The 27,136-nt window shown below is 36.2% G+C and overlaps 2 protein-coding genes and 1 pseudogene across 4 annotated transcripts; 1 reads left to right on the forward strand and 2 right to left on the reverse strand.

The window, feature by feature from the left end:
- Positions 1-6,295: 6,295 nt before the first annotated feature.
- LOC137721425 (actin-depolymerizing factor 1-like) lies at positions 6,296-8,115 on the forward strand. Its single transcript, XM_068460516.2, has 3 exons — positions 6,296-6,437; positions 7,065-7,330; positions 7,741-8,115. The coding sequence occupies exons 1-3, from the start codon at positions 6,435-6,437 to the stop codon at positions 7,889-7,891; spliced, it is 420 nt and encodes a 139-aa protein (XP_068316617.2). The 5' UTR covers positions 6,296-6,434; the 3' UTR covers positions 7,892-8,115.
- Positions 8,116-8,903: 788 nt separating this feature from the next.
- Positions 8,904-25,025, reverse strand: LOC137720934 (uncharacterized). 2 transcript variants are annotated; one of them, XM_088697966.1, is made up of 9 exons: positions 24,965-25,025; positions 24,736-24,855; positions 24,568-24,655; positions 17,124-17,350; positions 16,020-16,576; positions 15,688-15,880; positions 15,480-15,544; positions 9,572-9,782; positions 8,904-9,415 (listed from the first exon to the last, which is right to left on the reverse strand). In XM_088697966.1, the coding sequence occupies exons 4-9, from the start codon at positions 17,304-17,306 to the stop codon at positions 9,053-9,055; spliced, it is 1,572 nt and encodes a 523-aa protein (XP_088554092.1). In that variant the 5' UTR covers positions 17,307-17,350; positions 24,568-24,655; positions 24,736-24,855; positions 24,965-25,025; the 3' UTR covers positions 8,904-9,052. The 2 variants fall into 2 exon arrangements, with proteins under 2 accessions (XP_088554092.1, XP_068316155.2); XM_068460054.2 differs by lacking the exons at positions 24,568-24,655; positions 24,736-24,855; positions 24,965-25,025 and adding an exon at positions 18,072-18,174 and having other exon boundaries at positions 17,124-17,377.
- LOC137720935 (tRNA-specific adenosine deaminase TAD1-like) lies at positions 22,370-26,934 on the reverse strand (annotated as a pseudogene). Its single transcript, XR_015964879.1, has 12 exons — positions 26,665-26,934; positions 26,439-26,559; positions 25,929-26,119; positions 25,711-25,833; positions 25,424-25,536; positions 25,100-25,268; positions 24,965-25,040; positions 24,736-24,855; positions 24,568-24,655; positions 22,856-22,970; positions 22,631-22,726; positions 22,370-22,509 (listed from the first exon to the last, which is right to left on the reverse strand). The product of XR_015964879.1 is annotated as a tRNA-specific adenosine deaminase TAD1-like (transcript).
- Between the last annotated feature and the right edge of the window lie 202 nt (positions 26,935-27,136).

The raw sequence follows: 27,136 nt of genomic DNA on the forward strand, positions 1-27,136 counted from the left end.
GATAAGTTTAAATTTTGAGATTTGTATCTATTCACTACACATATCTACTAATGACAAATAGAATACGAAGTATCATCATCACTTGAAGAAAATTAACAAAAAACATTCCTAAGAATGACTCAGATGACAGCATTAACTATCACAAAAATGGTTCGATTAGCCTTAACACCCATAGGGAGGTTTCTGGATTCGTTAACAAAAAATTAGCCATCTGCATCTTAATAATTAAATGTGTTCAGAAAAGGTGGATCTCTTATTATATATATTAATTTCATGAAAGTGATAATCATGCATGCCACAAAGCTTCATGTTCTAAAGTTGATCATTTTCTAATGTGATTCCTTTAAACTCATACGTACGGGCTTTTGCTAGACATTGCACAGCTTTGAATAATTTTAAGATGGCCTGAAACCTGAAGATTTTTAAAGCTTTGATCTTTGGGTGAGCTTGTAATTAACTTTCAATCTACATAGAGAGAGCAAAATAAATTTCATACGAATCATATAACTATAAGATAAATCTAAATACCATATATGGTGATGACGGATTCAAGAATTTTGCTTACTAGAATCAGGATGAAGCATGCATACCACTTTTTCTTGTTTCCCTTGCTCGTCTCCGTCTCTTTTAGGTATTTTATTAAACACCTATCTTTGTAGCTGCCTTGCTAAAGGAGAACGTGAAAGAACCTGAACAATTTCATATGAGGTAGTAATGTCAAACTGGGGAGAATTGTTCTTGATCGTTGGCCTATTAGTATAATTGCAAGATGTAAATAGTGCCTCTTTAACTTCAGTAGCTAAAAATCAAATGAATCTATATCTCGAGTTCATGACATATAATCATATTCAAAACCCAATAATGTTAAGAAAAGTAATCATACATGTCTGTAAATGACATCATGAGTAAATTTTAAAGCCAAATATGTTATATTATTAGATTGTCCATCAAGATCGTTGATTTTGTCAAAATATATTGCTCGAATGTGAGGTTTTCATTGGCTATCTAATAACATGTACACATGAGTGGATGAAAAGTTATATCTGCATTCCGTCTTCAATTCTATGATCAATTAGTAGCTTGTTTGGTTTTACGAAAAGCCCTTAAAGAAACTTGAGTGGTTTTGACACAAGCCCTTAAGCCAATTATAAATAAGGAAATAGCTAGCCTAACTTCTTATTTCTATCCTAAGTGCATGCAATGTCTCTTGACTTTTCAATGTGAGATCACATTCTACATCTTCAGACTCCCTCTCACGTGTGATGACAGTCAAGCCAAACAAATAAACAACACGTATTATCTAAGTGACGTGCACTTGTAGCCATTAGACTTTACATATGAAGCAACTACATGATTCCAAAAATATATGATCTCAATAAAACTAATTGACAATAAAAAAAATAAAATACTCAACTCTTTCTAGGTACATGAAAAGTCTCACATCAATCCACATAGTCATAGCCCCAGGTGAAATGGCTATCATATGCACGTGCCTTAATTAAAATTAAAGTTAAGGTAAATTACACAAAACTACCTTAATTATGGGGTCGAACCACAATTTCATACCTCATATTTTGAAAATTACAATGTCATACATCATTTTACGAATTTATTGCAATGTTAGAGCTCACTTCCTAGTCCAATTAGATTAAAAAATTTAAGGGTAAATTACATTTTATCCCCTCATGTTTGGGGTCGATTTCAATTTCTTACAACATTTTAAAAACATTTCAATTTCATACATTTACTTATCATTTTATTTCAATTTCATATATCCATTAGAAAATCTGTTAAGTAAACCATTAAGTGCTGACGTGGCTACCAAATTTGTGTGATGTGGCAAAAAAATAATTTTTTATACATTTAAAATATTATAATATTTATCCTATTAAATAAAAAATAAAATAAAAACATACAAACCCAGAACCCCTGTCCCACCTCCCTCTCCTCCACTTTCTTCACCTCCCTTCCCATCCAAAAACCTACCCCATCCCATCCCACCCTTCCCCCACCTCCCCCACAACCCCCCCCCCACCACACCCCTTATCGTGCGCACCCCTCACCTGGTGCTCCAGAACTGGTGATTCCGCCTCCGTCGCGAACGCCCTACATGCCATGGACAGATCCGACTGGCTCAACGCCATTTTCTTTGTAACCAAACAGAAATTAAGCCCAAGGTGAGAAAAAAATAAAATTGAATTCAAAAGTTCAAATTTTTTACATAGTTTTTTTTTTTTTGGGGGGGGGGGGGGGGGGGTTGCGGGGGAGGTAAGGGTCGGGGTGGCGTGGGATGGGGTGGGTTTTTGGATGGGAGGGGAGGTGAAGAGAGTGGAGGAGAGGGAGGTGGGTCGGGGGTTCTGGGTTTGTATGTTTTTTTTTTTTTTTTTTTTTAAATAGGTCAACTATTTTAATATTTTAAATCCATAAATTTTTTTTTTTTTGCCACGTTACACAAATTTGACAGCCACATCATAACTTAACGGTTTGCTTAACAGATTTTCTAACGGATGTATGAAATTGAAATAAAATGATAAGTAAATGTATGAAATTGAAATGTTTTAAAGATGTTGTAAGAAATTGAAGTCAACCCCAAATCTGAAGGGATAAAATGTAATTTATCCAAAATTTAAAATAAAATCATTTAACTATTTTTTAAAAAAAATGTAGAACCCACATCCTACAAACCCATCACCCTTACCCTTCTTCCCCAATCCTCCCGAAGGCATCAACCTCGGCCACTCCTTCGACTCCCCCTCCCTCTGTCGCTCTCCTCCCCTTCCTTCCACCTCCCCATCAAGCCCTTTCTCTTCTAGAAGAAGAACGACTCCAAGAAGCTCTCCCCCAACATTCCCTCTTCTGATACCTCTTCAAAACCCAATTCGGTTCCAGACCCGAAGCCTAATCCGGGTTCTACAACGTCGTCGTCAACAACGAGATGACCCTCCTCTTCGGAGATTTAACCCTCAAAGCCTACGCCAAGACCCAGCCCCAAAAATCCGATATTCCCCAAATCCCAATCTTGAAAAGAGAGCATGTCGTAGCCAAGAAAATCTATTCCACTCCGGCCCATTTTGACGGAAAATTGCAGAGGAAACTAACTCTAAACAAAAAAACAAAAAGACACATAATGATGGGAACCGGATAAATATGATTAGAATCGGCTAGTGCGTTTTCAATCTCAACCCCGATTTTGTTTTGATAATCCAAGACAATTACTTTAACCCATAGAAATTAGTTAAGTAGGTCTGATTAAGATGGGAATAGGAGGTCAATCTAAGGGTGGGCACTTGGAACGAAAACCAAAATCGAAACCGAAAAACGAATCAAATTGGACCGCACCGAACGGTTTGGTTTTGCGGTTTAGAAACCAAACCGCGGCAAAGAAAACGGTTTGGTTTCGGTTTTAGGTTTTCAAAACGGCATCGAAACCAAAAACGCGCTATATATTTTGAATGTTATGTTTTAACTTTTAATTAGTTCAACTACACTATTTGAGTCATCATATCCATATGTCTATCACTCTCTCTCAAAACTCATATTCATCTCTTCCACAGTCGACATCAATTAGATTTTCTAATTTCGTTTGTTTTCTAATTCTATCTCGATTAGATTCTGTTGCATAAGTTTTTATTTTCATGTCATCAAAGCCGCCTTAAAGTGATTTATTTGCGATACTTCTATTCATACTAACAAGCATCACAAAGTATTCACAATTTGATACAAGTCATACTTAATTTGCCACTGGTTTCCTCAATGATGAGGGTTGATCACGAAGGTGCTTCTCTTGCGAGAGCAGCTTATTTGTCGACCTACATATTGTTTAAAGAAAATTTATCAGAGGACAGAGGTTTATAATCAACAAGCTAGAATTAATAATTTCACAGAACTTATACGAGCCTGTTCACTTTTTATACAGTTTTGCTGCATTTTTTTGCAGTTTTGCCGCTGTTTTTTGTTGCAGTTTTGCTGCATTGTTGTTGCCATTTTTGCTCCAGGTTCATTAATTAATATATGAGGAAAATAAAACCATCTTATGCGTAAATAGGTGTATATTTTAAATTGTATATTTTTTTTTTCTAAAAAACCAAACCGAAACTGGTTGAAACCGCACCAAATCAAACCAAACGCTTTGGTTTCATTTCAGTTTTAGTTTCAAAACCGCAACGAAACGCATTGCAAAAAGTTTCAGTTTCGATTGCGGTTTTATTTGAAACCGCACCGGACCCACCCTAGTAAAAACAAACATGTGTAATAATAAAAGCTTTGGATCAACTAATTGGAGTGAAGCTGAAGACAACGGAGGGAGGGGAGTCTTGGTAATGGACCTTGCAAACCTCCTCAATTTCTGACTCCTTGGATCGGAAGAAGTGTTAGAGATGTTGGAGCACGTCTTGGGCTTCCCGGAAGTGAAGGCCTTGTAAACGAAGGGGCCCACATCCTCGCTGTTGCAGATGGCGGAGGAGAGGAGCAGCTGGTCAAGTTTTTCAACTGAGTCGCCGTTTTCCATGGCAGATGGAGCTACTTTCCGTTGAGACTTTGTGGGCTACAAGTGTGGCGAGGATTTAGGAAAAATGAAGAGAGAGAGAGGGGGTCGTTACATGGACATTTGGGGATTTTTTTGTTGTTTGACGGAAATAACACCGGAAACAAGGAAAATATATGTATGAAGGAGGTGAAGGTAGGTGGTGGTGAAGGTAGGAGAGCAACAGAGGGAGGGGGAGTCGAATGAGTGGCTGCGAGGCCGATGTTGCCGGGGAAAAGGGTGAGGCTGATGATGTTCCACAATTTTTATAAAAATATTTATTAAAAAAAAATTAATATTTAATTAAATTTTTAATGCAATTGGGCTAAGAAGTGAGTTTCACCTCAAGCCACGTCAGTATTTAGTAGAAAAATTGACAGAAAAATTGGAGAAAAACTTATGTGGGGCTTGGCGTGCCATTGGATTTTATTGAGTGGCATTACAATCCAATCAAAATTCACCACATGGTAAGTCTAAATATAATCTTTTATTTTTAAATTTAAAGCTCTTATAAAAAAATTTCTTACTAATTAATATATACCATAAGAATAATTTAATGGTTTTTTTTTCCTCTTCTCCTCTCTCTTTTTTCTTCCCAAATTTTCTCTACTGTCTTCTTCCCCACTCTGTCTTTCCTTTCTTCATATGAATATGGGAAAAAAACACAATTAAGTCATCTTCTCCCACTATCATGAAATGAAAAAAAAAAATCCAACAAATATTTCATATTGTACAAAAGCTGTATTTTTACAAGAGTTGTTCGTTCATTTAAAATTTAATTATATATTTTTAACAATATTATAAATAATAATGAACGTTTTGATATTTTAAACACACAAACTTACTACAGTAATTAAGATTGCAAATGTTGGAAACCCAGTGACCAAAACCGGCTGTTGATACAAGGTGAGTTCACATACCTGAGGAAAACTATATTTTTATATATACATTGAGGAAGGTGAAAAGTTAAAAAGGAAAAATAGATTTTGAAAAATATTACACAACAAAGGAAAAAGGAACAAACTTCCATCTCCATTTTCCTTTTTCCCAGCAATAGAAAGGACTTGGGAAGAAAATTTGAATGGCTTAATTTTTTTTTATCATATTCTTATGAAGAAAGGAAAGGAAGACACGAGTAGGAAAAAAAAACATTAGATTAATCTCATAGAAAAAATAATTATGAGAGCTTTAAATATAAAAAAGTAATAAAAGTTTTATATTGTAGAATTGTCATGCGGTGAGTTTTGATTGGATTGTAGTGCCACTCAGCAAAATTCAGTGGCAAGACAAGCCCCACACAAGTTTTTCTCGAAAAACTGATGCGGTTTGACATTGCAATAAATTCGTAAATAAGGTATGACATTGTAACTTTTAAAACATGATGTATGAAATTGTGATTCGACCCATAATTAAGGTATTTTTGTGTGGTTTATCCTTAAAGTTAATAACTCACGACTCATGCAGCTTCAAACCCTAGTTGGATCCCCATATTGGCCACCTCTAAAAACATAACTGAATTGCGAAGTACATGGAAGGCCAAGGCTCCAGAAATCTTAATATGGGAGATCAAAACATGGTCAAAACGCCCAAACAATGTAACCCTTTGATTAAAAATCTTAATCACATTTAATTATTGGCCAATAAGGCACCAAATGCTCCCTTTAACGTGGCAACATGAACTTATTTGACGTAATCAGCCTAACTAATTAAGATAAAAATAAAATCCCAAGAAAATACCGACCCCCATTTTCTCCCACAAAAATCTCTTCTCCCCTGCCTTTCTTTTCCTTCCAAACTCACTTTCCCATGCAGTTATCAAAATCAGAGATTTTTGCATATCTGTCGCACCTTTCTCTTTTATCTGCATTTTCTTTTCTCATTGCACAAGGTTTTTCTCCTATAGAAGATCAACATGGTAAGCATGCTCCTCTCCAGCTAATTTTTTTTTTTTCTTTCTGTGAAGGTAATTATGGAAATGTATGCGTAATTAAGTACTGGTTTGGTACTGAGGTGCTTTTATAAAAAATTGGTATAAAAAAAAGCTGAAAATGTGAAGCAGCAAAAATGAGCTTATTCTCGCAGCAGAAACAGTTTTTTTTTCAAAGCACAACAATACCAAACCAGCCCTAAATCATAAAAGCTATTGGCTAGAGTAGAAGATCTGTGATGATTTGTTTTCTTAATATTATCACATATCAAATCTTTTTCTACCTCCGAATTGTGATGCTATGGAACTGTTTTCATTTTCTTTGGACCCATTAATGTGGGAAATTTCAGGCATAATTCAACATTTTCCAAATCTCTTGATCTATCTTGTTTTCCAATGATCATAATGTTTGGGACGTACACATCTTTCTCGCTAGCTAGATAGCCTGACATGTTATGTTGTTAAACTGTTCTATGATTATCATATAATCTGGCATGTTATGTTGCTAAATTGTTCTAGGACCGCACAGTTCCAAACAAACTGTACTGTGACTTAAAAAAATCTAATCAATTATGCTGTTAGACTATTTTAATTTTCGGTGACATTGATGGGTAGGCAAACGCGGCGTCTGGAATGGCTGTGCATGATGATTGTAAGCTCAAGTTCTTAGAACTAAAAGCGAAGAGAAATTTCCGATTTATTGTGTTCAAGATCGAGGAGAAGATACAACAGGTGATTGTAGAGAAGCTTGGAGGTCCTTACGAAAGCTACGATGATTTCAGTGCCTCCATGCCTGCCGATGAGTGCCGCTATGCCGTCTATGATTTTGATTTTACAACCAATGAGAACTGCCAGAAAAGCAAAATATTCTTCATTGCATGGTTAGTAAGTATGCAAATTGATTTTTTTTTTTCTTAAAAATAAAAAAGACAAAAGTACACAAATTGATTTTACTTAAGTTGCTTGTGTTATGTATGGCTCATTATGTGAATATTTGCGTAACACGACGTAATAGAGATGTTTTCTTATCAGACGAGACATATTGTGTACTATGATTGTTAAGCTAAAAGTTAAAACTGAACTGATGTTAGGAAGAATCTTGGTATAATTAAGGCTCTAATTGATATCATTTCGTAGGAATAACATGTCAGAGATATCTAACAAGAGAACCGTAGTCTTCAAACACCCATTGTTGACAATCAAATTCCTTAAAAGTAAAGAAAAAGTACTAGAATTGATTAATGAAAGCTATAGACCATTTTATCGGCTTCTTGTGGATGTACATATATAGGGCACCTGATACATCAAGGGTGAGAAGTAAGATGCTTTATGCAAGCTCCAAGGACAGATTCAAGAGGGAGTTGGAAGGCATTCAAGTGGAGTTGCAGGCAACAGATCCTAGTGAGATGAGCTTGGATATCATAAAAGGGCGGGCGCTCTAAACATTCCTGTAAAGCATTGGTCCATCACTTCGTCATATGATCTGTCTTTCAATTTTCCTAGTCGTGTGAGTTATTTTAAATTAATTACTTTATTTTCAGATCAGCTGTTTATTCAGATCTAAAACTTAATTTGATTGATACATTCCTCTACTGTATTGGTGTATGTCAGAGTTTGTTATGTTCTCTTACCAAAGGATAATATCACTTAAGATATTTGGTGTAAACTTTTTTTTTTAGCATACGATTTTATCTACACTAAAGAGATTGAGGGAAGTGGGTTAAACCTCACAATGGGTTGACCACCACCTCGATTAATGTCTAGGTGTTTAAAAATTAAGAAATGGGCCCTAGACTTGCTGAGGTGCCCTCCTAGATCATCTAAGCACCTGCCCAAACCCGCCTAGGTTGTGACTTAGACAGAAAATAGATAACTTTCACTTTGCATTTTATTTTTTTCAATAAATTGTAAGAAACTTGTTGCTTACTTAAATGAACACACAACCCATGTTTCATTACGTTCCAATACTTCATAATATTTATGTCATTTTATTTTTAAGTTTAAGGTGAAATTATAAATATTTTAAGTATAAGCAGACACTTATTTAAACGAAATATAATAGATTTACTTAAATTCACTTAGTCCACCTAAGTGCCCGCTTAGGCCCTGCCTAGGCGCTAGGCCCCAACCCATTGCCCAACTAGTGTCTAGCGTCTTTTAGAACCTTACCTTTAGAGAGAATCGAACCTAAGACTTCTCACTTATAAGTAAAGAGGAATATCACTAGATGTACTAAGTGGCAAGGTATTTGGTGTAAACTTATCTTTGGGATTTTTCCGTATTTGAGACTTGAGGAAAATATTGTTAGGGTGTGTTTAAAATTCCCTATCAACTTTAAGGGGAGTGTTGTTTAGCCAAAGTCAAGGATAAAACCTTCTTTGATATAACTGTCACCTAGGAGATTTGAATTCAGAACATTCTCTGTGAAGACTGTCAGTCAACTAAATGATCGTGTAAGGACAAAACTTTAAGTGGATATTAATCAGCAAAGTTACTTGGAATCTTATGTTCAAATCTCTTCATTTAAGTCTAGGACATAAAATTACAAGTCATAGCCTACGGAACACATAGAAAATGCACAACAGGAGACATTGGAAAAGGTTCTATTGCGTTTTATTTCTACTTTTCCAGTATTCATCTTCCCAAACTTCTACTTGCCTAGTTGAATTAGCCTTTCTCTCAAGAAAATTACGAAGAGCCGGAGAATCGTATGGAGGAGGCAGAGTGCATGGCAGTTCATCACTAGGATACTTCACCATGGACTCCACCATGAAGTTCTTCCATGTACCATTTGCAGCACATGCCATTGTTTCTGAGCATACCTCCACTGCACTGGGAGGTATAGTCGGTTTGAATTGCAAGAGCTTTGCATATTCATTTAGCACATGAAACATGTAATCGTACACATAGTCCATCTTTAGATCTTCTTGTATGAATTTGCTAGCTGCCTCCCCAATTTCCTGCACCTGCCATATTTACAAGATACCAAAAATGTTAATTTCATGAACCTACAATTCAAATTCACAGTATGCAACATAACATGCCCTATTGTTTCACAAAAAATACATATAATTTCATCGTATGCTTGAAGTTTTACTAGGACATAGACAGAGGTATATAACCTTGTCTGTGTGATTATTGCCCCATTCCACCGCGAACTTAAGAGAAGTGCACTTGCTGTTGTCCCTAATAGGCCAGTAATGCTGCAATGGCGTCATACCTCTCATAAAGAAATCGTAGTACCGAGGCTTTACATACAGCGTCATAGAATTGCATGCCATGATGTATTTTTCACTTACAGACCATGCCCATCCTTCTACATAAATTTTATACCTGTGCAAACCAAATTAAGCTCTATATATCAGTACAACACAGCAAAAAGGAAGAAAGTTTTAAGTTGTTAATAAGTGGAACTTCAAACACTAGTACAAAAAATACTTTGCGCGACGTAGGTCCTACGTCACGCAAAATCAAGAAAATGTCGCACAAATATTTGCCCGACAAACCTTCGTCGCGCGACAAGCGTCGCGCCAAGGCTGTGAAACCAGGGTTTGCGGGACGAAGAAATATCCTACGTCGCGCAAACCCACTTTGCGCGACGTAGGTACGTACGTCACGCAAACCCACTTTGCGCGACGTATGTACCTACGTCATGCAAAGCAGGTTTGCACGACGTCGTATGGTTCTTCGTCACGCAAACCATTATTTTTTTTTTCATTTTTTTTTTACAAAAATATTTTTATTTAATTTTTAATAAATATTGTAATTAAATTCTAAACAATAATTAATAAACAAAGAAAAAAAGTATTTAATTTTAAAATATATGAAAATGTACGTACAAGATGTCCAAACAAAAGAAAAAACTACAAGTAATCTTCTAAGTTTGATACATCATGCTATTGGGTTTCGGGTGGGCAAAATGGCTGGGAAGTCGAAGGTGGATCAAGATCAGGTGTTGGCATCGGGATTTGAAGACCGGACATCGCTAAGGCCTGTAGAATCATACCCATCTGCGTGCCTTGGGTCCTCATCTGCTCACCCTGGGCCCTTATTAGCTCGTCCCGGGCCCTCATCTCTTCGTCCCGAGCCCTCATTTGCTCGTCCTGGGCCGCAAGCTTACCTTTCAAGGTTGTCACTTCCTCTTTGAGGGCAATGACCTCTCCTGTGGTCAATCTGGAAGAGGAGGTACCTCTCTGAAAGTACTTTCAAGGATCAGGAGCCTGGGGAAAACAAAATAAAGAATTACATGTTCAACTATCAACATTATCATATTAAATTGGGATGACACAACAGCCCATTTCTAATCTTACCTAGTAAACAATAGTTAGCAAATTAGCAAAAAAAATTAATGTTCCACTGAATCAATTAGGCACCAATCCAAATCGCCAGTAATTTGCACATAATGATAAGAATCTAGCAGTATTTCCATTGTTTAAAACCCTAATTCAAGAAATCATGAAAAACGTAAACTTTATATGGTAATTGAAGCTTTACCTGCAAATAGAAAAAAGAAACAGAAGTTTTCAACAGAGATTACCTCAACAACGGAAAGAAACATGTGACTTCTTCAATTTGAACAAAATTCAAGATAAGTGGCCAAAACATTATGATTATTCAGCTAGTAAATAATGGATTGACCACATTTATAACTCAAGAAATGCAATCCACGATCAAAATTGTATTCATTAAATAGTGAACCCTATATCTTTTGCTAATGAATATTCAAAGTATTTGGCGATAAAATAAGGCACAATGGAATAGATTAATCATCAATTAATTTTAATTATCAACTAAAAATAATATTCATTAAAATTGGGGTTTCTGCAATTCTAGATTTTGCTATTGATAAGTGCCAAAAGATGAGTGGCGGGGATATAAACAGAGGTTAATGGTCCCGCTCAGCAGATCAGTTTATAGGTTAGTGTTTGTTAACCTGTTAAGTATGTCTCGTGAGAGCTAAGCAAGGTGATTAGTTGTTGTATAAGTTCCTGAAACATTATATGGCAAACCAATGTCAGTTCTTATGAAAAATACGAACATAGAATCTCAGAACAAACATTGAGAGAACATTGCAAGCAACAAAAAACATGAATAAATCAAATGTCGAAATCCAACTGACCCAAGCTTCTTTCTCACTCAATACCAAGTCATTTTTAGCTTCGTCTATTCGAGTAATCTGCACATGCATCCGGCAACCCACCTACACCATTAGGAAACAACATGTGTAAGAAGCAGATTAACAAATCAAACATATGCAACTATCTAAGGGAGGAAAAAGTTAAACAATGAAAAGTTGTTAGTTGAGGTAAATCATACTCCACAATGAAAATTTGTAAAGATTAAAGTACAAAACAATTGAGGTAAATGATACTCCAGAACGAAAAAATTTTAGAAATAGAAACTTAAAATATAACCCATCATGCTAGACGCTTCTTCTAACACAATTACATTCACCTTTCTAATATCATGGTATTTTTTTCATTTCTGCAATCAATACCGTCCAATCTTTGAATTTTTCATTAAATTGGATGGTAGACTGTAGAGCTTAAAAAATGTTAGGCAGGCTGCTACAAAGATAGTAAAGCCCAACAGTTAGAGAACAATGGACATTTGTTGTACTCAATATGCATATATCCCAGGACCAAGAAAGTTATGAAGAAACAGAAATGAAACTGTACAGCAGGTATCCAGCAGGGAACAAACACTATGAAACTGAGGTACCAATAGTAGTAGCAGCAACAGAGGCACCAATATATTTACCATGCAATCCTTACTCAATCCCCATTTCGTAATAATTTATCCCAAATAAAAACCCTGATTCAATCCCCATTTCAAAATTAAAAACCTAAATCCCATTCACAAATTTTTAAACCCTGAAATCCATCACATGCCTTAGTAATTTATCCCAAATTAAAACCCTAAATTCTAAAATTCATCTCAATTCACAATCAAAATCCTTAATTTCACAATTTCATAATTTGTAATTAGACTTACCTTTAATGAGAGAGACAAGCATGACGAAGGGGTGGTGGCTGCCCGTCGTTTAGAACGAGAGGGAGAGAGATCTGGATTCAAAACAGAGGTCTGAGTTCAAAATATAAAAGATGATACAGAGACGGAGAGAGAGGGCGAGATGATGAGGAAGGGTGAGATGATGAGGAAGGGTGAAAGACCCAGTGATAAGAAAGGGTGAAATGATGAGGAAGGCTATAGGAATTTGGGTATAAGAAAGGCTACGGGAGTCCAGGTATAAGAAAGGGTGAAATGATGAGGAAGGCTATATGAATTTGGGCATAAGAAAGGGCGCATAATTGAACTTGGAAAGTTCAAAAAAACCGCCTTATTTTTACAATTGCACGCCAAAATTGTAACAAATTGCGTGACGTAGGTATTCAAGTTCATGTCACGCAAATTGTTTTTGCGTGACGACTACATTCAGGCGTCGCGCAAGGGTTTTTTTTTTTTTTTTTTAAATTATTTTAAATACTGATAAAATGACTTTATTCCTTTCAAAATCAATTTTTTTTTACATAAAATCCACAATAATATATTTTTCTAACAAAAACTCGACCCGAACTAGAATAATAAATTTAAAGCTACTTAATAAATATATATATCATTCAATTTCTTAAGTGTTATACATACAAAATAAATAAATTTAAATATACTTAATAAATATATATACCATTGAACTTGATGGGATAGGGATTGTACGAAACTAATTTGAACAATCGAACCGTCAAATTTGTTTGTATATGCATCGAGATCGTATACGTAAAAAATTACAAAAAATAAACGTTCAGAGATCAAGTAACGGGACAAAACATTTGGACGGTTAAAAACGAAAAATCATGATTCAACGGTAGTTATAACTCCAATTTTGGTGATTTTTTACAGCTACACTCCTTGATCCTATATGAATACAATGAACTAATTCGATCGTCAATTTCAAATATTTACGCTAGTGGATACCACAAAATCTTATGTTATACTTAATGAAAGTATAAATAAATTCCAAAAGTGTTAGTGAATCTATCGTTTTGATGGGATACAGATTGTAGGAAACTAATTTGAACGATCGAACCGTCAAACTTGTTTGTATATGCGTGGAGATCGTATACGTAAAAAATCACAAAAAACAAACGTTCGGAGATCAAGTAACGGGACAAAACATTTGGACGGTTAAAAACGAAAAATCATGATTCAACGGTAGTTGTAACTCCGATTTTGGTGATTTTTTATAGTTACACTCCTTGATCCTATATGAATACAATGAACTAATTCAATCGTCAATTTAAAATATTTACGCTAGTGTATACCACAAAATCTTATGTTATACTTAATGAAAGTATAAATAAATTCCAAAAGTGTTAGTGAATCTATTGTTTTGATGGAGGAAACTAATTTGAACGATCAAACCGTCAAACTTGTTTGTATATGCGTGGAGATCGTATACGTAAAAAATCACAAAAAACAAACGTTCGGAGATCAAGTAACGGGACAAAACATTTGGACGGTTAAAAACGAAAAATCATGATTCAACGGTAGTTTTAACTCCGATTTTGGTGATTTTTTACAGCTACACTCCTTGATCCTATATGAATACAATGAACTAATTCGATCGTCAATTTAAAATATTTACGCTAGTGGATACCACAAATCTTATGTTATACTTAATGAAAGTATAAATAAATTCCAAAAGTGTTAGTGAATCTATCGTTTTGATGGGATACGGATTGTAGGAAACTAATTTGAACGATCGAACCGTCAAACTTGTTTGTGTATGCGTGGAGATCGTATATGTAAAAAATCACAAAAAACAAACGTTCGGAGATCAAGTAACGGGACAAAACATTTGGACGGTTAAAAACGAAAAATCATGATTCAACGGTAGTTTTAACTCCGATTTTGGTGATTTTTTACAGCTATACTCCTTGATCCTATATGAATACAATGAACTAATTCGATCGTCAATTTAAAATATTTACGCTGGTGGATACCACAAAATCTTATGTTATACTTAATGAAAGTATAAATAAATTCCAAAAGTGTTAGTGAATCTATTGTTTTCATGGGATACGGATTGTTGGAAACTAATTTGAACGATCGAACCGTCAAACTTGTTTGTATATGCGTGGAGATCGTATACGTAAAAAATCACAAAAAACAAATGTTCGGAGATCAAGTAACGGGACAAAATATTTGGACGGTTAAAAACGAAAAAGCATGATTCAACGGTAGTTTTAACTCCGATTTTGGTGATTTTTTACAGCTACACTCCTTGATCCTATATGAATACAATGAACAAATTCGATCGTCAATTTAAAATATTTACGCTAGTGGATACCACAAAATCTTATGTTATACTTAATGAAAGTATAAATAAATTCCAAAAGTGTTAGTGAATCTATTGTTTTGATGGGATACGGATTGTTGAAAACTAATTTGAACGATCGAACCGTCAAACTTGTTTGTATATGCGTGGAGATCGTATACGTAAAAAATCACAAAAAACAAACGTTCGGAGATCAAGTAACGGGGCTAAAAGTCGTCCACTTTGCGCGACGAACGTCACGTCACGCAAAATAGTTTTGCGCGACGAATAAGAGATTCGTCACGCAAAGGTAGTTTGCGTGACACAATTGTGCGTCCCGCAAGATTTTGGCGCGAAACCAAGGATGATTACCGCTTTTTTCCCAACATCGCGTGATGAAGGGTTTATGTACGTCGCGTAAAACTTTGCGCGATGAAGCATAACGTCACGCAAAACTGTTTTGCGCGACGGAGGTGTTTCTTCGTCGCGCAAAACAGTTTTCCGTGACGTTATGTATATATCTGTCGCGCAAAACTGTTTTGCGTGACGTTATACTTCGTCACGCAAAGTTTCGTCACGCGAAGAAATTTTGCGTAACGCTTTGTTGCCTCCGTCGCGCAAACAAACCTTGCGCGACAAAATTTGCTTCGTCGGGCAAGTTTCCGTCACGCAAAACATATTTTGTACTAGTGAAATGAAAAGATATCGAAAACTACCTATGCTTGCATTGGTCTTCCAAGTTGGATTGCTTGTACCCTTGTTTAGATTCTTTCTCCCAATCCTGAAAATTAAAGTAACAAATAGAAACATGCAGTGTTATCTATTATACAAAAGTAAACAGTTTCTGAGATTAATTTGGGTACGAGAAAGTACACAAACTAATACATTAGGAAGTTATGTTTGTGTATATATAGAGAAATTTACCTGTATATATAGGCGTGTATTCCAGTCATTTTTTTCTGAGACATTGCATTTGAGAAGGTCCTTTCTGGTTGGAGCCACATGAGGGTTACCTTTCCAGTAAGCATAGGGGATCCTGTCCTTCCACTTTGTTCTTTTATTGCCTTCTTTTATGCTTGGCAATAAACTTCTCCATGGTTTTATGTTGATCTCAGCCCTGCCAAAATTAAAAGAAGAGTTTGCAAGATTCCATGTGTAACATATGGTTCCTTCAAATAAACAAAGAAACAAAAACAAAGGGCATTTCACATGAAAAACACTATATATTTGTAAGAGTGAGACATAAGCAATTTTACCAGCCCCAAAAGGACCAATCTGGAAACACAATGTCCAAGCTCTCCTCATCTGCACAATATCGAAACACCGGTGGCGGGCCAACATTAGGCCCCTGAAAGTCCTTTGATTGGACGACAGGCCGATCATCGCAGTCAAACATGAGCTCCAAGTCAGGCAATCTACCAGGGTAAACCCTCAGAAGCTGTAAAATGCCCCATAACGTGAACATGTCCCTAGTTTGTATGGATTGTCTGTACTTCTCTATGTAGGCCTTTCCGTCCACGATCACAAGCCTAAAATGCGCAGTCTTTCGGGCCCGCTCTATCATGTCCCTTGTGATTCCCGTCCCTTTCCATGGTCTTAGATCTTCATGGATCCATCGGAAGTGTGACGGGCATGTGAGGTTTGATGGATGGTTAGGATTTGTGGGGTTGTGTGTGGTAGGGTAGGTTCTTGGACAAGTTTGTGTTACATTAATTCCTTTGGTACACTGCAGAGGGAATTCAGTTCTTTTTGGGGTTTCTTTTGTGGGTATGATTGATTCGTTAGAATAAGTACCTGAAAATATAAACTTTCTCTGAGAAAGAGAGAAGGGATGAAAATATTTTATACGTTAGTATAATGCGAAATTTTGATACAAAAGAATCTTTTATGTGAAATGCAAAGGTACCAAAAAATAAAATTAAATATTAGAGAAGTAAAAAGATTAAACACTCCATCTGGAGTTTGAAGTTGGTTCTTTCTAATTGCTCTGAACAACAAGGAAGTAAACTATTATTGTATTTCTATGACCAAACTTTGGAAATCTTAGTTTTTTCCACTCGTGCTAAGTGAGAAGAGAGTAAGACTACAATAGTCGTCTAACGACCAAGCCCTTATGTATAGTAGCGTTATTATTTTCCAGACTACATTTTCTGACCATCTCTGCAATATATGGATCCACTTCAAGTAAGGTGGTTGATAAATACCTTCGATATGTTTTTCTTTAGTTTAGGATTTTTGTTATAAATAGTCTTATTTAAAGTAACAAAATATAGAAGATAATAAACATACCCTGTGACAAACTAGAATTCCTTTATTCAAACTTTATGTATAATCTAGCATTTTGAGTTCATTGAACTTACAGTATCAATCCAGCCAGCAGATAACAACGCAGCAACACACAAAAGCAGCAACAACAGGAAGAAGATTAAAGAAGCTATTGCACTTCTCTTCTGCAATGGCCTCCAACTTGTTCCTATAAAATGCCGATGCAATCCTGTCCCATCCAACAACTCATACAAATGCTTCCGATTGTTCCTCTTCATGTTTATGCTTCAAGCTATCCTCCAAGCCACCTTGAGGAGGCCTCCTGTACTTCTATGCTATATAGTCAAGTCTATGAGAACTTCAATTACAAGTCCTTGGCCTTGCTATCTAGCTTCTTCTCGATCAGATATTTAGGGGGGTGTATTCAATTGGGATTTTGAGGGATTTTAATTGTTTTAATGAATCTAGAGGTATTCAATCAGGATTTTAAGTGATTCTCTGAAATTCAAGGTGTATTCAATTAGAATTTTAAGATAGTTTATTAAAATCCTTAGAAATATGGGTGTATTTAATTAGGATTTTAAAGAAGTTTATAACATTCCAGGTATATTCAATTAGAAATTGATTTTAAAGAATTTGAGAAAGTTGAGGAATTAGAGGGAATTGAAGAGATTTCGTAGTGTATTTTAATCATCCACAAATCTCATCTCTCCCCATAAGATTTCAAGAGAATTGAATCAAAATTTTATATGGAATCTCTACAAATCAATTAAACTCCAGAAAAATCCATGGATTTATAAATCCATTAAAGTCTTTTAAATTCTCAATTGAATACACCCCCTTATTATTTATATTGTCAGACTATCAATTTAGACCGTCCAGTCAAACAAGGGCCCATATAGCAACTCATATAGGTTTTCTGCCACCATAACAACTTATATATTGTTTGGCAAGAAAACTCGTGTGTGTGTGTGTTGTGTGTGTGTGTATATATATATATATATATATATATATATATTAACAATTGACAACATTTGTTTGGCAAGAAAACTATACATATACGTACTTTGCACTTACCATGTATTTTTACATTATCGCGGAATGTGCTGTGTCTTACTTTCATAATTCTCGTTTTATGCCACCATCTCCGCATGAAGGACTCCCTAATTTTTGAAGAAAAGTCTCCAAAGCCTATAAGGTCTTCGGCCTAACAATGGACCAAGTTAGTCAAGGGGTTGCGTGTTTTATCGATCTTCGAAAATGGAACACCCTCCGCCGTTATGGCCTAATTTTCATTATTGACCTAAACCATCTAAGAATTTTTATCCTACATATATATCTAAATTTCAACAGTCCTCATTTAATCCAGTGGATGGATAAGGTACGCTGCTACCGTGACCTACTGGGACAATTTGCGGTAATAAAGTTTATTAAATATATACTTAAATAAACAAAAGGAGTCAGATAATTACAGATGACAAACTACTCAATTAAATCAAACATGTTACAGTAATTAAGTTTATTAATTAAGTAGAAAATTAACTAATTGTATCGTTTACTTCGACAGAAAAGAATAGAAATATTATAATAATAATTGTCTTGTAGTTCAAAAGGGGATATATATGGTTTTTAAATGAAAAAAAAAAATCTCTGAAGAAAAAGTTTAGAAAGTTGTTGACGTAATTGTTATCGATTATATATCATCATAAGTTAACCTTGATCATTTACAAGGATGATGAGTAAAAATTGGAAAAAGGGGTGAAACATAGCGACGGTTAAAGTGGAAATTGTAGGGAAACAACGTTGCATGCATGCATCAAGGCCGAAAGGGTGTGTTTTTAACTCTCCTGTATATATGATGAATTGCTTGCATGCATGCTTTGCTTCCTCTATTATTTATTTATTTATTTATTCAAGTAACAGTTGCTTCCATGCAAATTATCCATCACTGCGCAAGCTCTCCAGCGTGAAATGAAGATTAATTAAGGAAAAACGTGAACCGACTAATTATGTACTTAATTTGGTGCATCATGGTTTGTAGTTTGTACTTTATGATTCCAAAGTACGACTGGAAGAGGTTGCTCTCAGCCTTTCCCAGAGTCACAGACTCACAAAGAAAAAATGGGAGGCAATATCCATGTATGTATACATTGTCGTGGAATGTGCGGTGTCTTGCTTTCAGCCGTTCCCATAGTCACAGACTCACAGGCTCACAGACTCACAAATATCCATGTATGTATACATTGTCGTGGAGTGTGCGGTGTCTTGCTTTCAGCCCTTCCCATACTCACAGACTCACAAATAAAAAAATGGGAGGCAATACCCATTTGTTGTATGGCACTAAAACACCGTTATGGGCAGGACAGTAAAAATTTGACGTGTGAAGGGCTGAAAATAGTAAAGCCGAAGTACATAAAATAAGAGATTAAAGATGTAAAAGGAAGTTTTGTTAAATCCTAGAAAAGAAGATGGAACGATATTGAAAACCACGAACCAAATAACCAATATAAACTAATTTGGTGGGAAGGGAGCAGGCGTGGAGCCATGAAGGAACAAGGATGGTCTCAGACCGACTTTAATAATTTTTTTCCATATAAAAAAACTAGAGCTACCTCTCTAATTTTCAAAGACTTTTCAGGATATTAGAGCCCCCAATCTTTTCCTTATTCCTTCATTAAGTTCGATTTGAGGTTGGTGACTCTTATGCAGTTAACCGACATCACTGTAAGTTTTGAGGGGCTCAGGTAATCATTAGAAGAGGGAGAGACAGGAAGTTGGCGAGAGAGCTGGTTTTTTTTTTGTTTTTTTTAATCTTTAAAGTCTTTTAATACTATTACTTTTGCTTTTGCTTTTTTCTTATTTTTCTATTTCCGTCCTCCTTCCTTCATTCTTCCGGTTAAAGGGATTTTTATTTTGAATCTGAGTCGTGATCATACTGGGCATGGGGGTTGAGTTCAGGAAGAGAATGATAAGAACAACATCATATCAAACTCAAATGATGGTGGTCGGTAGTTAGGACACAATAGATCCTTATTTTTCTTGGATCAAAAGAGCATTTTAGAGTGAGACTTTCCCTCTTGAGCCAAAATTCTAGCTCAGCCACTGGGAGAGAGGGAGGCGGCAATAGCTTAAAACTTGTAACCTTCATGATATATATATATATATATATATGTATTGTACAACGATATATTTTACCTTAAGAGGAGGGAGAGTTCGGCTAAGCCACACAGTGAACAACCTAATTTGGTATCGAATTTGCCCTCTACAAGATTCAAACTCAAAATCTCTTACTTACAAATAAAGAGAAATATTACTAGACAGTAATACTGACGCCTACTCTCTTACAACCTTCATGATATTTTAAATTGCGTTGATGGAATTCTACCGTATGATAACAGACCACCGGATCTTCTACGGCACACACTAAACACGCATGGCCCACCCCTCCTAATTTGAGGCCCCAAACCCTCCTCCACTTCAACGCCCAGAAAAATCCTGTCACCTTCGGCCATATTACGTGTATTGTGGGATTACTCATACCATTTTACCATTTTATATATTGTAAAGTAAACTACTAATATAGTTTTTGAATTATCACTTAAGTAAAAATTAGATCTTAAAATTATTTTTTTAGAAAAATTAGTCACTAAATTATAAAAATCTACCAATTACATGCCTAATATTAGATTTGAAACTATTATATTCAATGTTTTGTCAATTTAAGTAACGTTACTTTCATTTGATACACATTGGAGAGTAGATTGGTAATTTTCCATAAAAATAGTGCATGGAGTTAACTTTGAAGAGTAAATTAGATGTTAGATTTGTAACCTATATGAAATGTTAAGGGCTTATAGACGAGAAAATGACGGTATTACACTATAAAGTCTGTTAAGTGACTTAAATTGACGAAAAATTGAATAAAATAACTTTGAATATAATAGTAGGAACGAAATTAGGGGCTTATTTTACCCAAAAAATAATTCAGGAGCCTAATTTTCCAAGGAACGAAATTAGGGGCTTATTTTACCCAAAAAATAATTCAAGAGCCTAATTTTCCCTGAGATGATAGTTTAGAGACTAAAGCGGCACTTCACCCTATATTTTATGTATGCGTACATATAAATTTTTTAAAAAGAAGAAAAACCATAATATGGAAAGAAAGTAGTTTGAGAGAAAAAAGAGAGTGCAAGGGAGAGAGAATGTGAGTTTTTTCATTTTTATTTTTTTATATTAGAGATGCTATGCTGATATGTAAGTGAAGTTTGGAAGAAAAAAAATTAGTTTGGGTAAAATTGTCTTTTTATAAGTACATCGATATTTTTGCACTAAGGAGATAAGGAGTTCAGTTAAGCCAAACAATAGGCAATCTACTTTGATATCGAATTTGCCATCCACGAGATTTGAACCTAAGACCTCTCACTTCCAAGTGAGAAGAAATACCACCAGATTGTAGTACTGAGTGGCAAATTGTCTTTTTACCTATGCTTGGTTGACAAAGAGAATTTTATTAATAGGTAATTTAGATTTTATTAGTAATATATATATATATATATATATATATATATATATATAAAATATGATTACTTGTTAGAGTAATGCGTCATTAACTCATCCCACAAACGCACCCCACACAAAACTAAGACTTTAGATGGCCCAAATCTCTTTCTCTCTCTCTTGAACGATCCAGATTCTCTAATCCATCGTCTCTGGACACAAAGATCCAGAAAGGATCTGAATTGAGAAAAGAAGAATGGTATAATGGACAAGAAAGAAATGAATATGAAGTGGTACACAAAATTGAAAACAAAAGTAAGAAACTGAGAACTATTTAAATTAATTTCACTTCCAAGTTTGTCTCATGCATCATCCTTCGTTTCTCCCTCCCTTCACCCTTCGCTGGTTCATATTTTTCCTCATATTCCTTTCCTCTATCTTTATCACAGATAATTAAAAAAAATAACATTAAACACAAAATGGTTATCAAAATCTCTAAATTTGTTTTCTAGCTTTTGTAAAATGTACACGCTAGGTGCAGAATGGGGATGCAAGTTAGGCGCACCACCACAACAATTGCCGTGTGGAACTTAAAAGTAAGTCAAGGGATTATAAAGGTACAAGTCCTTATGACTTGTGAATCTAAGAGTAACAAGTACGTAACCTACAAAATCCCTTGCTTCTTTGGGCCCCCCCTAGGCAGTAGGGACTCATATTTCGGTTCCTTAATCACAGCATTGCCGGCCTTGGGCGTGTAGTTTTGACATGTCCAGCAAAAAATACAGACCAGAGCTCTTCGGGCCTTCGACATAACATACACTTCCAGCTCTTAAGTTCTGCTAATTTTCATGCCCGTTCAAATAGCCATTCTAACACTTCCAGAAGTTCTCTAATCAACAAAAAGATCAGTTATGAAAGCTGGAGGATCGAACTCTCAGCCAGTTTGGCACTAAAGAGTTGTTTGCGAGAAAGGCTGCGCAGCTGCTGCAGACAGAAGCATTCACACAATTCACAGTAATAAGCAATAGAACCAAAATATTAACTGCGAGTCTGCTATTTCAAGAAGAGATATGCAGAAAGGTGTAACGAGGGGAGACACAATGACCTCTCTCCTTTGTTGGTCCGAACACAAACCACTCCATCGGTATTATGCCATTGGAGTGCGGAAACTGTCATTTTCTAACAGCTAATGTCCTGACTCCTGAAACCTCCAAACAATCTGTGTCACTTTTCACTTGATTACCATAAATAATTATATACTCACAAAGATCGTGCAAAGATCGTAATATACACACACACTAACCACTATTATTTCTTGATATGCACTGACCTTACTGTATCATGGCAGCGAATGCCTCAAAATGTGGGGATTTCAATGGCCAATTACTAAAGGGAGGTCTTGTTTTTAGAAGTTTTGATGTTAAATTGTATTCCTGTGCCCCTTCCTGCATGAAGCAACAGGGTAAAATTAGCTAATGGAAAAAGAAATGATATCCAGTTAATTAAGAAGCACTTCTTTTTCCCTCTATTGTTTGGCTGTTGCACAATATATAAGCATTAGTAATTATATAACTGTTTGGGCCCAAAATAATATTATTGGGCCAAGCGTAGGTTTATGTTCGGCCCAAAGCTTTTTCAAATGTACTATGGGCTGTCTGGTGGTCCTAAGCCGCTCAGTTAGGATGGTCAAGTCCTATGGCAAAAAGGAGTGATTTGGATAAGAGCGGATGGGTCGAAGTCCTAGTATGATAAGGGGTCCTAATGCAATGAGGATTCTTGGCCGGAAATGAATACAGCCTCAAAAGGGAGTGAGTTCAAAGTCCTAATAGGAATATGATTGGTCGAGATAAGGTTGGATCAGAATAAGAAGTCCTAATCCGAATATGGTTTCAACTCGATCTTAAGGAGGATTTGTTGTTATAAATAGAGAGCAGAATGCATCATTCAAAGCTCTCCAATTCAACACACAAATTGCCCTGCGCAAACCTCTCAAACATCTTGAGATTTTTATTTTCTTTTTCTGCCAACACATCTTCAGTTTGGATAAACAGAACTGTGAAAGCAACCAGTGAACATCTTCAGTTTGGATAAACAGCACTGTTGTCAACCAATTGAGGAGCACCTTTAGTTTGGATAAACAGCACTGCGTCGAGGCCGACTGGTTACCTATTCAAGTCTTGGTCGAGAAGGGTTTCCGAATCCTTATCGGCAGAGGTCATCTTAGGAGCCTTCTCGGGGAAGTAAGGTATTACAAATTACTACATTTGGCACATTGAACGCCGAGTGATTTTATAATTAGATACTCACAAGTGAGTTTCAGAGTTCGACATTCTGACGGCCGAACCACATTTACCATCAAGACGTACATCTCTTTTAAGTACATGTGTCTGTACGATTTGGAGTCAGTTCAACGTGCTTATACTCTTACGAATATAATCACCATGACCGAACCCGGTGCCGACGATTCGTGAACTTCGCAGAACTAACAGCCTTGTCTTCAGGCTTGAGAACCCGAAGGCCGAGACGTGTTCCTTCCTCAGCCGCAGTTGCAAGATCAAGAAGTCAACAACGTGCTCAACGCAACATCAATAAATTTTACTCCTCGGCCGATGAGTTGGCACGCCCCGCATCAACCGAATGACGTAGTTAGTTTATTAGTTACTCAGCCTGCATACCACGTAGGCTTTGTAATTTTTAGTGTCAACAATAACTAATTCATAATTTTGTACTAAAAGATGTTGAGCAGAAGATTACTTCTACAGATATCTAAAATTATGTAGATCATACCATTTTACACAACAAGCAACAACTAATCTTGCAGTTACATGCGAACAATGGTCTCAGTACGTAGTTTGAACTTCTAAGTAATCAAAGCACACAGACCTGTTAAACGACTTGTGCAACTTAGCAGGTTTTGATAGTTTAATGTCATGAATTTATTGATGACTTGTAAAGACTATTCCCAAAACTACATAATCACCTAGATCAACAAAATATTATATAAAGAAGTCTGCAAATCAGTATCTGGAGTATTGACCGTACCTTGATTTCTTGATAAGACGTCTCATTCACTGGGATTTTGATAGGGCATTCATGTCTTAGAAACAAGAAAATCTCCAACAGAAGCTTTCTGTCAAACAATAAGAACGATATGAAAATGGTAATAAATGCCTTCTCTATATATAGGTTGCATCACGCTTATCACCCTACTTGCACAATAATGACTCAGTTGATGGATAACGTGCCCCTTTGGCAGCGGTTCCTTGCTTTCTCCCAGTGGTTCCAAGAATGACTTCATGCAGACCAGATTTATTCCAACATATCAAATACCTGAGAATCAGAACATTAGAGAATCATGTACCAAAAACGTAAAGCATTAAGAAATTAGTAACCAAATAATTACATGATAACTTTGTTGGAACATGTCGGATTAAATTACCTGCATGTTAAAGTGGTCAAAGCAGTCTAAGAATGCTGAAATTCCTTTCATGGTGTTGGAGCTGCCAGTAGCATTAGTGCACACGTTTATGATAACCTTCTCAATTTCAAAATCACAGAGTACAAATTTCACTCACCTGGTTCACTTGGAAAGGACTCGTCAGCTCATTTGATAACGGTAGAACGCGATCATGCAACGCTTGTTTCAATTGATCAACCACAGAAACCATTTTATAGTTTCAGGATTGCCCAACAGTGGCTGAAGAAAGGTATGCAGGTTGCAGAAAGAATGAAAGCAAAGATCCAGGAATAAGAATGTGAATGGTCATCAACTAATTATAACTAGAAGTGCCCAACCATTTAAGTACTTCCAGTAATCATGAAGAAGTCAAGCTGTGAATATCCAGGATCGACTGAATGAAACCGTATCTGGAGTACACAACAGATCAAACGACAAACCTTGAACTCCAACAACATTCCAGCGGGCTATCTTGTCAGAGCAACTAACTGATAATGTTGTATCACCGCGACCAGGATTTCTTTGTACCAAGCCAATTAGTTGTGAAGCATCACCTGAAAATGGAAGCAACATACAGATGCTACATCACTTAAGTTTCGTATCAAGTGCAATGATTCTTTTCTCGAAAGGAAACCACCACAAACCACTACAGAAATACTTTTTACTAAACCCACCGCATTGGGGTAAAAAATGGAAACAAAGTAGAGAATGGTTCAAAATTACACTACCATTAGTCTTTGGTGGAGCCTCTCCTGAGATGGCATTATTAAGCTCGTCCAAAGATGAACCCCGTTCTCTCGGTGCAGTATGTTTTGGAGGAGACGACATTGAACTCGGAGAAGCAACCCCACCTGCAAGAACAATAAACAGTATAACTACAATTGAGGTTCCTCCTGATATAAGTTAACGTCTAATTAGACCAAAAACAAGATGAACAGAAAATTACATGGTAGTTGCGATATGTACAAGTGCAAATTCCAATCCTTCTTCATTGTGTATTTTCTTTCGCCATCACCACCCGGGTCCAATTCAAAAATCAAGTTTTTGGCATCACCGTTTTGAATCTGCGTGCTTTCATCGTCATCACTCTTCTTACTACAAATTTGGGAAAGACATTGAATCTGTGCATAGAAGAACCTACCACCACGAAACCCGCGTACCCGAATAAGCACCATACATTACAAATATGAGATACATATATAGTTAACAAAATATAGTTAAGAACAAGGGTAAATGCAAATTCCCCCCTGAAAAATGGTAACTTTTCAGCTAAGCATCCAAACTAAAACATATTAACACAATGTCCCACTGTATTATTATCATCTTACAAAATAATCTGGATGCATTGCTTGCAACATAAAGCAATTTCTATAAATTAGTAACTAAAAACTAATTAAATATACAAATTAAATCAAATTAAGGAAAAATAAAATTTGAGGAAAAATGAAAATAGAACCTGAGTAAAGATCTTCGAGATATAATCTCGGCGTGGGAATCGTTGACGACGTCGCCGTGGGGACTCCTCAGTGACCGCCCGATGCATTTGGTCCCAGTTCCCAATGCGACGACTTCAAGCTCTGAGCAAATGGAAACCGTTACTTAAAGCACTGTTTGGTTTCCGGGAAAATGCAGGAAAATTAAATTCGCGAAGAGGAAAGAAATGGAGGGGGTCAGGGGAGGACCTTGAGAAGGGGAGGAGAGGAGGAAAGCGGCCAAGACGGTGACTTCGCGGCCCTGAGGCTTACCTTTCTTGGGGAGGGAGTTGTAGAGTGAGAACACTTTGTCTGAGACCTTAGTGCCCCATGCTAGTTCTGAGGAAGAAGGAGAAGGAGACGACGGCGTTTCGGAGCAGGGCGTCGGCGCCATGGTTTGGGAAGCGGCGGGTAGTCGGGCCAGTGACTCATTGAGAGAGAAGAGAAGCTCCGGTCTCGGAGTTCGGGTCGGCCGGACCCCTACGTAATTGTAGTTGGGCCGGTTAAGTTCAAGTAATTGGGCCTAGTCTTTTTTTTACTTCTCCATAAAAGCTTAAAAGTTATATCTTTGCATTTTGCACTCAAACATTAATTTTTTTTTTTTATTAGTTTTAACGAAACACTCCCGGTACTGTTCATTTTTAACGAAAATGATATTTTTACTCTAAAAAGTCACTCATGG

Source organism: Pyrus communis, chromosome 1 (assembly GCF_041283825.1).
Source record: "Pyrus communis isolate YQ-2024b chromosome 1, ASM4128382v1, whole genome shotgun sequence".
Lineage (NCBI taxonomy): Eukaryota > Viridiplantae > Streptophyta > Magnoliopsida > Rosales > Rosaceae > Pyrus > Pyrus communis.